Here is a 13834-nt window from a genome sequence, read left to right as displayed (position 1 = left end):
ATGACAGTGGTTGGGTCCAGAATGCATCTCCTGAAATGGCTGAAAACAAATCCAAAGGTCAAACAAGTGTTTGCTGGGAATAATATGGGCTCCCAGGGAATTCAAGAAACTGGGAAACACGGAGGAAAAACCAAACTACAAAGAGATTTATTTATAATACATCATCTAATAATGAAACAAATTTGGAAGATTACTCAATGATGCAGCCACCTATTGCCTTTTCAGGGGAAAATATGCTACTCATATTTGAGTAGAAACCTTGGAAGAACCAGATTTGGATGTTGCTCTACTTTCAGGGCTGGATGATGATAAGAATGTATTAGCTGAAGCTGGGTCTAATCAAGATGGAGGTGATATTAGAACTTCACATGATTTTATAATAAGTGTGGTTTGACACCTGGCACTTCAAGTGACTTCAAGTATGAGTTGACACCAGATACTTCAAATGATTTCAAGTATCAATTGATACCAGGTCCTTCAAATGATTTCAAATATGGATTATTGCCAGAATCTTGGCCAAAACAAGAAACTTGGGAAAATGGTGAATCATTCGTGTTAGGTTGTTCTTGTGTTGCTATAGAGAAATACCTGAGACTGGGTAATTTATAAAGAAAAGAGATTTAATTGGATCATGGTCCTGCAGGCTTTACAGAAGCATGATGCTTGCATCTGCTTGGCTTCTGGGGAGGCCTCAGGAAGTTTACAGTCATGGCAGCAGGTGAACGGCGAGGAGGCACCTCACATGGCGAGAGAGGAGGCAAGAAAGAGTGTGAGGGCAGGGAGGAGGTGCCATACACTTTTAAACAGTCAGATCTCTTGAGAACTCACTCACTATCATACTCTCATGAGGACAGTATCAAGCCATGTGGGTTCACCCCCATGACCCAAACATCTCGCAGCAGGCCTCATCTCCAACACTGGGGATTACATTTCAGTATGAAATTTGGGCACAACAAATATCCAAACCATATCATCATCTCTAATCATGAATAAGTTAAAATGCCATCATTGTAGCTATGCAGCCAAATGCAACACTAAAAAGGCACTTGCTTATTCATACATGAGTGAGGTCATTTAGCTGTGATTTTTTACACTTGAAGAAAACATGGAAGAAAACATTTCTTGGTGCATAAGAAGGATAAAAATGCAAATATATGGTATGTAAGAAGATCATGTTAGCAGCCAGTGTTGGAGTAAGACATGGATCTTGACCCTATGGTTTTTGTGTAGGCTGTACAAATAAATCACAGCCAGGAAGGCAAGAAAGTATAGATGAGAGACAGGATACAGAATCCCTCATGATAAAGACTATGAGGAGAATGAAGTAGGAGAAGCTGATGAAAAGCGGGTTGATGATGGAGATCAGAATGACCCATTGCAGTGAGATGAATTAGCAGATGTTTGTATGTCTCTAGATATTTAACTGACACACTATATTCCTCAAGGATACTGCATTTGTACAAAATACAAATTGACAGTTTGGATTGTTGAACTTAAAGGCTTGCAAAATGTGGTACATGCTAGATGGTAGTTATGTTGCTAGAGAACTGTATGATCAAAGCCTTATAGCAAAAAAAGTTTTAATATTTGCAAAGGACTGTACAACAATCATGTGGTTGAATTACATGGAGTCTTCATATATTTTGTTGGTTATCAAACTAAAGTATTTTTTACTTATGGGATGTACAGTAACTATTTGGGTCTTATGGAAATAGTACCTGTCCTAATAGAGCTCACATTCATGTGCTACTCTAACATGACTGAAAAAATTCATTATGGAAGTACAGTGACAGTTGACCCAATCACTCAGTTCATCAAACTCCCCAGGTTAGCCTGTACTAGCAGAGTTGTATTTCTATATTTATTTTTTGCTTTATTAATTTTATTTTTAATACAGATTTTCAGTAAGGGGCATTTTCAACCTCATTGGTTCTATTTTCTTGTCTTTTCCATTTTAATTTGCTTCATAACTTAAACCAAGTCTCTTCTAGTCTTAGTTATTATGTCTCAATTATGTGCCAGTGGGCATGTTTTTAAGAACTGAAGAAGTAATTTATTGCAATGAACTAACTGACTTCCTCCATTCCTTCTTTCCTTTTTGACATGAATTTTACTACCCCACAAATGAAAAATGATGTTGCAAAGTTACTGCGGTGAAGTTGAAAAATATCACTAAAATGATTATAATTTAGTATTACCTTTCTCCTGCAGCTCTAATTCGATGAATTCTTACTATATAGTGTGTTCTGACATGGTATTTGGTTTTAGGTATCTGTTACTTTGGTGCTATTCTTGTTTGCCTTTTCTTATTTTTGCCAGTGTACTATACCTCAGTCCTATTTAGAAGACCTGATGGAAAGAAAAGTCATGTAAATAATAAGTAAAATGATTTGTTTTATGATTTATCCACCATTTCCAGTTTGGTAGCTTGTTATGCAGTATAAGTGAAATATCAGGTTTTTACCCTATGCTCTTTTTAATCATTAAAATTAATACAAAATGTATATAGCAGTTGGGGGAGACATTCCGCCATGAAAATTGAGAGAAGGTCCTGGTAAAGAGATTTGCTTCTTTATTTTCTAGGAATATCTAGTCTTCTTAGAGTGGACTGGTCATATCTGGAATGAGGTGCTTCCTGAGAAATCTCTGGATCTCCTTCCAAGCATGTTCCTGTGCAGCTGCGTGTGGGATCACTTCTCCTCCCCAGTGTAACTTCAAATCACGGGTCATTGAGGCACAGCACAGAGGAGAATAGGGAGGTTCTATCAGGTGGCCTGCCCCAGGGTAAGAAAGCAGGGTCCAGTTGTTCTTCCCATGTCTCCTCAGCTGTCCTATGGCTTGTTCAGCATGTGCTTTGCTGTTGATAATCTTATCGCCTTCTCCTACGATGAAGAGGAAATGCCCCTGGGCCTCTTCAACAGGAAATAAATATTGACTGGCCCCAACTTCAGTTGTCTCATAAATGCGATAGAGCTCTAGTAACCCCAAGGCACTGGTGGATATTAATTGTGCAGAATAGGGAAAGGGCTGATAGATCTTACCACGATACACCTGTGGAATGCCAAAAGGAAAGTTGGTTCCATTAATAAGTACCGTGGCTGTGACTTGCTTTAGGTTAACAGCCATAGATAGTCCAATCTGTACTCCTTGACATACAGAGACTACCCCAACGCCTGGGCCAAAGACCTGAAAAAAATAATAGAAATGAGAAATTATTCTATCTTTCATTTAGGAAAACTCCACAATCTCAAACAACCAAAGAACTTCAATGGCTAATGAGAACAAAGCAAGTATTAATCCTACCCACATCCCTAGATATAGATTTCTGGAATATATAATATGTATTCAAAAGAAATACTCCAAAAATATGTCAAGCTTTACTGACTGTATATTATGGATTCAGCATTGTGTTAGGTTCTGAGTTTAAAATGCCCTAAAGAAATACAAATGTCATAAGAAATGGCAGGTGGCCATTGTGAATAATGTGGGTCAGGGTGTAGATGATTGGTAAACTTTCTTGCACCAGTTCTGAGCTCCCTTCAGAGGAAAGGGCACCTTGTAGGAAGAGATTGAGAAAGAAAGTGAGATCATAGGATAGAGTTGAACAGAGGATTCTAGATTTGCTTTGGTTTTTCCAAGTTTTCTCATTGTAGAGAAAAATGTCATAAAGGAGGCTTGGCTCAGCTTCCTCCCTCATTGTCAGTCATCAAATAAGCATCCTTAAATCTTCTACCCTAAGGCAAGCACTGGGAGTCACAGACAGAAAACTAACAATCTCTTGTCATTAAGGAACTCACTGCCAGATGAAGAGACAGGAGGAAAAAAGAAACACAACACATGATTGGAGCCTCATAAATTCTATGATATAAGACTGCATATAGGCTAGACTGCCAACCCAGATTAGCAGGGAATAAAGGCAAGATCAAAGAAAGGCTCTCAGAGGAAATGGGCTACAAAACAAAATGAGTCTTCATATCAAAAAATGAAAGCCAAGCCTGGGCAACATAGTGAGACCCCATCTCTACAAAACTAAAAAATTAGTTGGATATGGTGGTGTGAGCCTGTAGGCCCAGCTACTCAGGAGGTTGAGGTAGAAGGATCACTTGAGCCCAGGAGTTCAAGGCTTTAGTGAGCCATGATTGTGCTAGTGTACCCCAGCCTGGGCAATAGAGTGAGACCCTGTCTCAAGAAATAAAAATAAAAATAAAGTCAACAAGAAGGAATGGCATTCTATGCTGAGTATAGCAGACACTGTTAGTTGCCTACACCGGAGCCATTCTCCACAATTTCAAAGCTAATATGACCTTGATTTTGTGTGGTGTAGCAATATATCCAGCCCCAATGGATAAATTCTGAGGGATCCTAATCTATTTCCCTTTCTCAGCCTTTCTTCTAAGGCCAACATATTCTACCTAAGGACTTTTTCCCCCGCCATGCAAAATGACACAGAATCATGAAGAGAACGCCTATGTTTATGATCATTCTTTTCAGACTAGTATACTGGCCTGTTGACTTAATTCCTAAAACTGCCAGAGTCATTCTGTGATCTTCAGAGTAAGGCTAGAAAATGGCAGAAATGTCAATCTAATCTCCTTGATCAAAAACTACCTGAGTTTCTAAGCCAAAGTTTGAACCATCTATCACCAAATCTGTTATGTAAGAGAATAAGATGCCTTATGTTGATGTTGTTTAAGCCACCTTTTCTGGGAAATGTAGCCAAAACATTCCTAATGTATTCACCATGGGAGAAACACATGGGAAAACTGAGAGGCAATGAAGAGCAAGGCATTTAGAGGAACCACAAGTAGTTCTTCATTATTTTAATTTAGAATATAAGGTGGGAAATAACATAATAAGTCTGGAACAGAAAACACTAACTTTATGGTGCATAGCTTTGATAGATAGATTAAGCATCTTCAGTTTTTTTTCCTAACTAAGGAGGAGAATTAGGACAAATTTTAAAGATAGGCATAAGATAAGTACACAGAAGTCAGATCCTAGGAAGTTTTGTCTAACATGCTAGGAAGCCTGAATTTTATCCTATAATAAATAGGGAGACTCTTAAGCAAGTGAGTAAAATAGTTGTGTTCTAGGAAGGCCTATTTTACAACTGTGACTTGCATAAATGGAGGCAGAAAAGCCATAGCTTAATGCACTGATATAAGTAGGAAATTATAATGTCCTGAACTAAGGTAACACCAGTAAAAATGAAAAGGAAACCACATGTTCAAGAGTTATTTTTGAGTATTGAATGTATTGCTCCCAGTTACCAATTTGGTTGGGAATTCTAAGGAGGAGTTAAAGAAAATCGTTCTTTGCCACAAAATAAAGCTCTGATTCTCCTTGAGCACTGGCTCCTGGCAAGGACAGAGTCCCAGAGAGAAGCATCACTTTTCTAAAACCTTTGTTGACTTCCTGTATTTATTTTAATTGATCTTCTATATTTTACAGGCATTTTATAAACCAATGTTTGGGATATTTTCCCTACTACTTAGAAACACATGAATCAATATACAACTCATGACAAGCTGATGAAAATGTGAGAAATTCTTAGGGTAAGAGGGGAAAAAAAATAAACAAATGGAATGAGTCATATATACTCTTTATTTCCTACCCTGTATATTTAAGAGGGGTGGCTTGAATCAATTAAAAGTTCCTTTCAAGCTCTGAAATTCTGTATTTTTTTAATTTTAATTTTTATTTATTATTTATTTTTATTTTTTGAGACTGAGTCTCATTCTGTCGCCCAGGCTGGAGTGCAGTGGCGCAATCTCAGCTCACTGCAACCTCCGCCTCTCAGGTTCAAGCAATTCTCCTGCCTCAGCCTCCCAAGCTGGAACTACAGGCGCCCGCCACCACACCCGGCAAATTTTTGTAGTTTTAGTAGAGATGGGGTTTCTCCATGTTGGCCGGGCTGATCTACTACTATGATATGGGATAGAATTGGAGTTTATTAAACCTTGTTAATTGCCTGGTTAGGTGATCTGCCCACCTCGACCTCCCAAAGTGCTGGGATTACAGGCATGAGCCACTGTGCCCGGCCTAATTTTTATTTTTAATTGACAAATAATAATGATACATATCTATGAGGCACAATGTGATATTTCAGTGCATATGTACGTGGTGGAATGAACAAATCAGGCTGATTAACATATCCATTACCTCACAAACTTACCATTTCTTTGTGGTAAGAACATTTAAAATCTAATCTTTTAGCAATTTGGAAATATACAATACATTATTATTAACTATAATCACCATGCTGTGCAATAGATAACCAGATCTTAGTCTTCTTGTCTAACAGAAACTTTGTACCCTTTGACCTACCTTTCTGCCCCAGTCCTATAGCTTAATATAAAAGATAGAGAGTGACAGTTATGGTAAGGAAAGATGGGAACTCAGAATGGATTTGGCCATGGAAGATAAACTAAAAGCAAGTGTAACATGAATGAACAAAAAAGCATGACTCAAATCTGTGCAGGCCTTTTAATATGTTTCTGGCCCTTGTCAAAAGAGTAACTCTTGTTACAATTTCTACCACAAAATTTGGGATCAAGAAATTTTGAGTTCTTAGAAGTTACTTAAAATCAATACGTAGAGAAATATGACCCGCAAGAAAGATCTCTGTTCTATCATCCTGCAGAAGAGACAATGTGAAGTAGGTTTAATGGAATTTCTCAGAGTCTGGGGGAAAAAATCTGGTTTCCAGGCCTGGATTAATCATTAACTAGCTATCTATGTGACATTGGCAACGACAGTGATGAAAAAGTCATGTAGCAAATATAAGGGGAACGAGGCAAAGACAGTGAAAAAAGAGAATCACATAACCTCTCCACTTCTCATCTAAGCCAAGAAGAAGGCTCACAATGATAATATTGACTGACAGGTCAAGGGCAGTTCCATTATATGCATCAAAAATAGCCATTTAAAATGTCCAATGCGTCAGTAGATTGTCAGTAATTGTTGCTTATTTCTGCAAACCTGATTATATTTTGGTGATCCTTATATTAAAAACCATGTAGTATGGAGATTTAATTTTATTTCAATTCTTATTAAGAAAAATTAGAGGCCAAGGCAGGTGGATCACTTGAGGTCAGGAGTTTGAGACCAGCTTTCCCAAAATGGCAAAACCCTGTTTCTACTAAAAATACAAAAAGTAGCCAGGTGTGGTGGTGCACACTTATAGTCCCAGCTACTCAGGAGGCTGAGGTAGGAAAATCGCTTGAACCTGGGAGGTGGAGGTTGCAGTGAGCTGAGATTGTGCCACTGCCTCTAGCCTAGGCGATAGAGCAAGACTCTGTCAAAAAAAAAAAAAAAAAAAAAAAAAAAGGAAAGGAAAGAAAAAATATTGGGCAATTAACAAGGTTTAATAAACTACAACTCTATCCCATATCATAGTAGCAAAGCACATGTTTTAAAATTTTAAAAGGCATATGGATTGGAAAGCACTATAGTGTTATGTGTAAGGGCTCACAAGTAACTAAAAATTCAGACTCATTCCTCAAAGAAATACAGATTATCTTTCCAGTTAAGTATAGTGCTGAGAAAAATGAGAGCTAGTTAATAATTAGAGCTATAAGATAAGGCTGAAGAAGTATGAAGTCAGATCATAGAAAGTTTTGTCTAACATTTGTTCATCTTTGAGCGCTTAGTATTGCCAGGTTCTATGATAAGTATTTTGCATGCATTATCCTTTTTTTTTTTTTTTTTTTGAGACAGAGTCTCGCTTTGTCACCCAGGCTGGAGTGCGGTGGCAGGAACATGGCTCACTGCAGCCTCAACCTCCCGGGCTCAAGCGATCTTTCCTCCTCAGCCCCTGCTGAGTAGCTGGGACTACAGGTGCCCACTACCACACCCAGCTATTTTGTTAGTATTTATAGAGAAAGAGTTTGGCTATGTTGCCCAGGCTGGTCTTGAACTGTTGGCCTCTATTAATCCTCCCATCTTGGTCTCCCAGAGTGCTAGAATTACAGGCTTGAGCCATCACACCCGGCCAGTCCCTTTTTAAAAAATAACCATAATATTCTATGACTTCTCTTAACTTCCAAGTACGATTCTCAGTGAACTTGAAATTCTATTCATGCCCATGTTATTTATAATTCACATGATTTATTTCTCATCCAGTGTATTTTGCTCAGAAAGACAAAATGCATAGGAAGTTAGCCTGTGCCCATCGTAGTATCAAAAGGCACTGGCTTCTGGCCACGTGTCAGATCATGCCACTGCACTCCAGCCTGGGTGACAAAGCAAGACCCTGTCTCTTAACAAAAACAAAAACAAAATACCCCAGGGAGTCAAACCTACTGAAAAGGCAAAAATTACCTTAGGATGTCTCAGGAGAAAGTTGGCAGCCTCCTCAAAATATTCCAAATCTGTTACTTCTGGTTTGGCGGGTAGGTCTTCATAGTTAAAGTAAGCCAAGGCCAAGGAGGCAAAGCCACGACTGGCTAGGAGGCTGGCCCGAAATTCAAGCAGCCCACCCAAACCACCAAACAAATCAATCACCCCTGGGAAGCGACCCTCTCCTGAAAAATAACAAAACAGAATTGTACATGAAGAGAAGGTGTGGAAAAGATAAGAAAAACTTGAAAATACAAAGCAGAAATGCAAATTATAAGATAATAAAAGAAACGATAAAATAAAGATAATAAAAGCATGAGAAGACAAAGCAGAAATGCAAAATTACATTCAAATATAATTTTGAAATTAACATTTAAATTTTCAAATACGATTCCAACAGTTTTAACCTTCTCCCTGGGGCAGAATTAAGGCCCATTGACTATACAATGGAATACAATATCTAGATGTTTGACTAGGAACTACATTCACTGACATATTTACTGTCTGCAGCCCAGGAAATGGGAATTCATGGTAGTTTCTATACTCTTGTTGTAAAGAAAGGCATAGAAATTAGGCTGGAGCTTCTTAACCTATAAAGAAGTATACAGATAAGTTTTAGGAAATCCATGGAGATCCTGAAATTACAATATATGCAAAATATGGTGTGTGTGTGTGTGTGTATATATATATATATATATATACACACTTATAGATGAATTTTACTTACGAGAGGTTCCACAGATTTAATTTGGTTCTCAAAGAAATCTATGGCTCAAAAAAATTTTTTGCAATGATTGTATTAGCTAAAATCCTGACTTAACACTGCTCTGCTACACTCATTTGACTATACAGTGATGAAATCTTACACCTAAGCATATGTCAATGATGAGCCCTTTTATTCAATAACACCATGTTTATTTTCTGCAGGCTGACACATGGTAAAAAGTAGGGACGGTCAGAGTATCATCCTACACTCACTCCGTATAGGCAGCTTTCTTCCAGAATAAAGCAGAGCCTACACACTGAAAGAAACTTACGATGCACTTATTGGGGATATTCTGTTCTTTTATAAGTGATTTTAACTAAGACAGACTGATCCCATGCATGTTTGAAAGGAGTGGCTTGATTTAAAGGAGTATTGGGAATTTTTTTTAACTTACTATAATTAATTACAATGAATAAAGAAGAAATCAAGTGATGTTGAATATATCTTAGTTTTAAATTATCATTTGCATAAATGAATAAGGATGTTTTTACCATCTGATTGACAAGAATGGGGAAACACTTAAAAGTACTGAGTCTTTTATCTTGGAAGAATGTTACAGTCAAGAAATATTTGTGATCCGACTCAACCTCCTTATAACCTCACACAACTCAGCTCTCTTTTGTTTCCCCTGTAGAAAACACACGTGAAGCAGGAGACCCAGCACATGCAGTGTTCAAGAGGATTCCCAAACAGCACACCCTAAACCAGCACATCATCCCAAGATGGAAGGCCTGTACCAATAAACAGATTTTTAACTGGGGTGGGATAATAGAGGTACAGCAATTTGTGCCATTTAATTCTTGATCACTACCCATAATAAAGTGGTCTACATGCTATTTACTGGGTATTTTAAAAATTCAGATTTATCTGAGCAGGTGCATGGGTTATGGTGAATTTGGAAAGGAAAGCTTTTATTGCTTCTTTTCTTCTGAGAAATTAACTTTGCTTTATCTGGCCCCACAATAAACTCTGAGAAATGTACCAAAAGATGTTTAAACCACTTAGTTATCGGTATTTGGAGATTTCTGTGGGAAACTATGAGTGTTCTGATAAGTTTTATAGCCATTAGGAAGCATGCTATATTATTAGATTCATGGAATAATCTATAAATATGTAATATTTACGAAGCTACAGGGTACAAAATTTCTTGCATCCTCTATATTTGCTGCAATCTTTCAGTCCATCTTATCTCCAGCTTGTTGTGGCAGCAAGGTAATAACCAATGCCTAAATTGAAACTCAACCTAACAGAGCCTGCACAAGGATCTGCGATATGGTTTCCATCACATCAAGATGAGGGTCTTCATATAGCCAGACTTCAATCCAGAAAAATTTAGCAAATCCAAAGCTATGTAAAGTCCATAATGTAGGGACTCCATAAACTATATGTAGTCACATTCTTAGACAAGCTTCAGAATTGTTGAGAAGAAACTTGAGCTGGAGTGGAATATTACCACATTCTTGTTCTGACCCAAGGTTAACATTGATTGTAAGGCAGGAAGCAGTGCTCTAGGTATTATCCATATTCAAGTTAAATTTCTAGAGAGATAATGCATTTAAAGTGGAAAAACAAGAATAACAATAACCAGAGTAATTCTACTCACCTGGAGGGAGAAAGAGAGCTCCTCGAAGGCGGCCTTCTCGAACCTGAATTCGTGTGACACCAGGTGCCACATACCACCTCTCCAAAGTCAGGCTGGCCTTTGGAGCACTGGCAGCTTTATTGTTCACTATTAACTCTAAGTCATAAAGTTTTAATTGGACCTGGAAAGGCTTATTCATCACATCTTTTTTCAACAGTCTTGTTAATAGCTTTTCAGGTTTCAGAGACCAGAAGAGACCCATGGGGTGGACTCCCATATAATCCCCTCCAAGTGAAGAAGCATGCTTCAGGTCCACCTCACCAAATTCATTGGCCCTATAGTGGGCTTGAGAATAAAACATGTTTCCGCTTTCATCTTCCAGTGATGCCTGAAAACTCACCATCTGAAAGGGAGTCAGGCCTGTAGCTTGGATATGCACTGGCTCATCAACAAGTGCACTCACAGGGGTAGCTGTCAACTGGATCATTTTTTTAGCGTGGCACCTGGAATGATTCTTCAGGAATATCTTCAGCAAAACCTCAAAAAAGAAAGAAAAAGGAGCAGTAAAATAAAGTAGAGATAAGGGTTGATGAAAGGTGAATTGAATCAGCATTCAGGCCACTTAGGAGTCAGTTCTAATCCTCTAGTTTTTTAGAAATTTTCTGATATAGGCCGGACGAGGTGGCTCAAGCCTGTAATCTCAGCACTTTGGGAGGCCGAGACGGGTGGATCATGAGGTCAGGAGATCGAAACCATCCTGGCTAACACGGTGAAACCCCATCTCTACTAAAAAATACAAAAAAACTAGCCGGGTGAGGTGGCGAGCACCTATAGTCCCAGCTACTCGGGAGACTGAGGCAGGAGAATGGCGTAAACCCGGGAGGCAGAGCTTGCAGTGAGCTGAGATCCAGCCACTGCACTCCAGCCTGGGTGACAGAGCAAGACTCTGTCTCACAAAAAAAAGAAAAAAGAAAAGAAATTTCCTGATATAATCTTCTAGTACAAGACACCTGAGAGCTTTCAACGAATTTCTAGAGGACAGTAAGCAAGCTGACAAATTTTATAACAATAATGAACCAGTGTTAAAGAAGCAGCAGCCAAAATATGCATGAACGGTATCAATACATCTAGGAAGATAACACAACCTGTCATACAGAATCTTTAAAAAAAATCAAGCACAACAGAGGATAAAAATGAGATTTGGATTTGAAAATATGGTTATTTATTGAACGTCTATATATATGAGACATTTGACTTCACGCTAATCACTTCCCCAAGTCCTGGAAACAGAATGCCTTGTATCCAAGAGTTTACCTGCAACAGAACATAAAAAAATAGAGGGATCATAGAAGAGGAATACTACACAGCCATGAAAAAAATGAAACCATGTCCTTTGCAGCAACATGGATGCAGCTAAAGGCCATTTCCTAAGTGAACTAATGCAGAAACAGATAACCAAATACCTCATGTTCTCACTTATAAGTGGGAGCTAAACATCGGGTACACATGGACAATGGGAACAGTAGACACTGGGGACTGCAAGAGGATGGAGAGAGGGATGGGGGCAAGGGCTGAAAAACTACCGATTGGGTACTTTACTTAATACCAGAGTGACAGGTTCAGTCATACCCCAAACCTCAGCACCATCACACAATATACCTATGTAACAATCCTGCACATATACCCCCTGATTCTAAAACAAAAGTTTAAAAAAAAAAAAAAAAAAAAACCAGAAGAATCTTCTCAAAAGAATGAGATTAAACTCTCTGGAAAGAACAAAAGGGGTGGTGTGTGTATTACTCCCTAGAGAAAAAACATCCATAGCTTTGTACTTAGGATTTACCCAAAGGAAAGCAAAACTAGAAGCTGACAAGCCCTTCAGGTACGTAAAAGTCTTGCTGAGCTTTTTGTAACCTTTTAAAAATTAAGAAAAGCCCATCTCCTTTCGATTAGTGTTAAGAAAGCCACAAGAGTCACCACTGTTCTCACTCTAGCAAACAAAACTATCTGCCTAAGCTACAAAATTAGTTTCGGGTTTGTTGGGTGATTTTTTTTTTTTTTTTTTGGTCTTTATTTTTATTTTGTTTGTAACTCATTAGATTACTGAGAATGCAAAGAATCTACATGAACTGAACTCCAGCAAATGACAAGCTGCTCCATAGGAAACAGGAAATTTTCTCTCCTACATGCTGATTTTCAATTATGATAAAGCAGCAAAAAATAAACCCAACAGAAAAAAAATAAGGAGAAATCAACAGAAAATATAATGCACTTTTAACAGATATGTGTGGATTGCTTTGATAAATTAGAATTCCAAGAAACTGTAGCTATAGAGTAAGTCTTTCTCTATCTGCCAACTTCCTGTAGAGCTTCACCATGTGCTCAGATGGAGATCAGGGGTGCAAGCTGAGAGAAATCTGAGGCATTGCAGGCCTTCATGTAAAATAAGGCAGCTGCCTTTCAATGAATGGGGTCAGAGGAGCAGAGTAGAGAGAGATTTCCCCAGACTCAGAGATCCAGGAGCAGGACTGCAAAGCAAAGCAAGCTCCCTAGTGACCCTTACTACAGAAAGATTGTGAATCAGAATCTTTCACAGTTTGAAAGGCTAGCAACACGGCCATAATACACAAAAATCTCTCCAGATATTCAGCAGTGCTGAGTCCCAAGACCATTCTGATGAGAAAGGCATAATTCCATACACTCAAAAATATCTGAAGCCAGTTTTGCACTGAATCAAATAAACTTGCAACAAAGCCAAAACCCAGCTCAACTGCACATCAGAATGATTCAGCCCCTAATTCTAACATTCTGACAGAGTAAATGTATGCTCTTTGCTGGAAGTAAACATTATTTATTTCAATCATTATTTTTATACATAATATTCAGGATACATTTTTTTTTTTTTTGGGATGGAGTCTTGCTCTGTGGCCCACCCAGACTGGAAGGCAGTGGCGCAATCTCGGCTCACTGCAAGCTCCGCCTCCCGGGTTCACACCATTTTCCTGCCTCCGCCTCTTGAGTAGCTGGGACTACAGGCGCCCGCCACCACGCCCAGCTAATTTTTTGTATTTTTAGTGGAGACGGGGTTTCACTGTGTTAGCCAGGATGGTCTCAATCTCCTGACCTCGTGATCCAACCGCCTCGGC

At 38.6% G+C, this 13834-nt stretch overlaps 1 protein-coding gene across 1 annotated transcript; it reads right to left on the bottom strand.

The window, feature by feature from the left end:
- Nucleotides 1-599: 599 nt before the first annotated feature.
- BAAT (bile acid CoA:amino acid N-acyltransferase) lies at nucleotides 600-11238 on the bottom strand. Its single transcript, XM_011990052.1, has 3 exons — nucleotides 10710-11238; nucleotides 8323-8525; nucleotides 600-3186 (listed from the first exon to the last, which is right to left on the bottom strand). Exons 1-3 carry the CDS (start codon nucleotides 11173-11175, stop codon nucleotides 2599-2601), a joined length of 1257 nt encoding a protein of 418 aa, XP_011845442.1. The 5' UTR covers nucleotides 11176-11238; the 3' UTR covers nucleotides 600-2598.
- Nucleotides 11239-13834: the final 2596 nt, after the last annotated feature.

Source organism: Mandrillus leucophaeus, unplaced genomic scaffold (assembly GCF_000951045.1).
Source record: "Mandrillus leucophaeus isolate KB7577 unplaced genomic scaffold, Mleu.le_1.0 Scaffold368, whole genome shotgun sequence".
Classification (NCBI taxonomy): domain Eukaryota; kingdom Metazoa; phylum Chordata; class Mammalia; order Primates; family Cercopithecidae; genus Mandrillus; species Mandrillus leucophaeus.
Note: the sequence above shows the minus strand (reverse complement) of the source record. Positions and strands in the feature narration are given on the sequence as shown.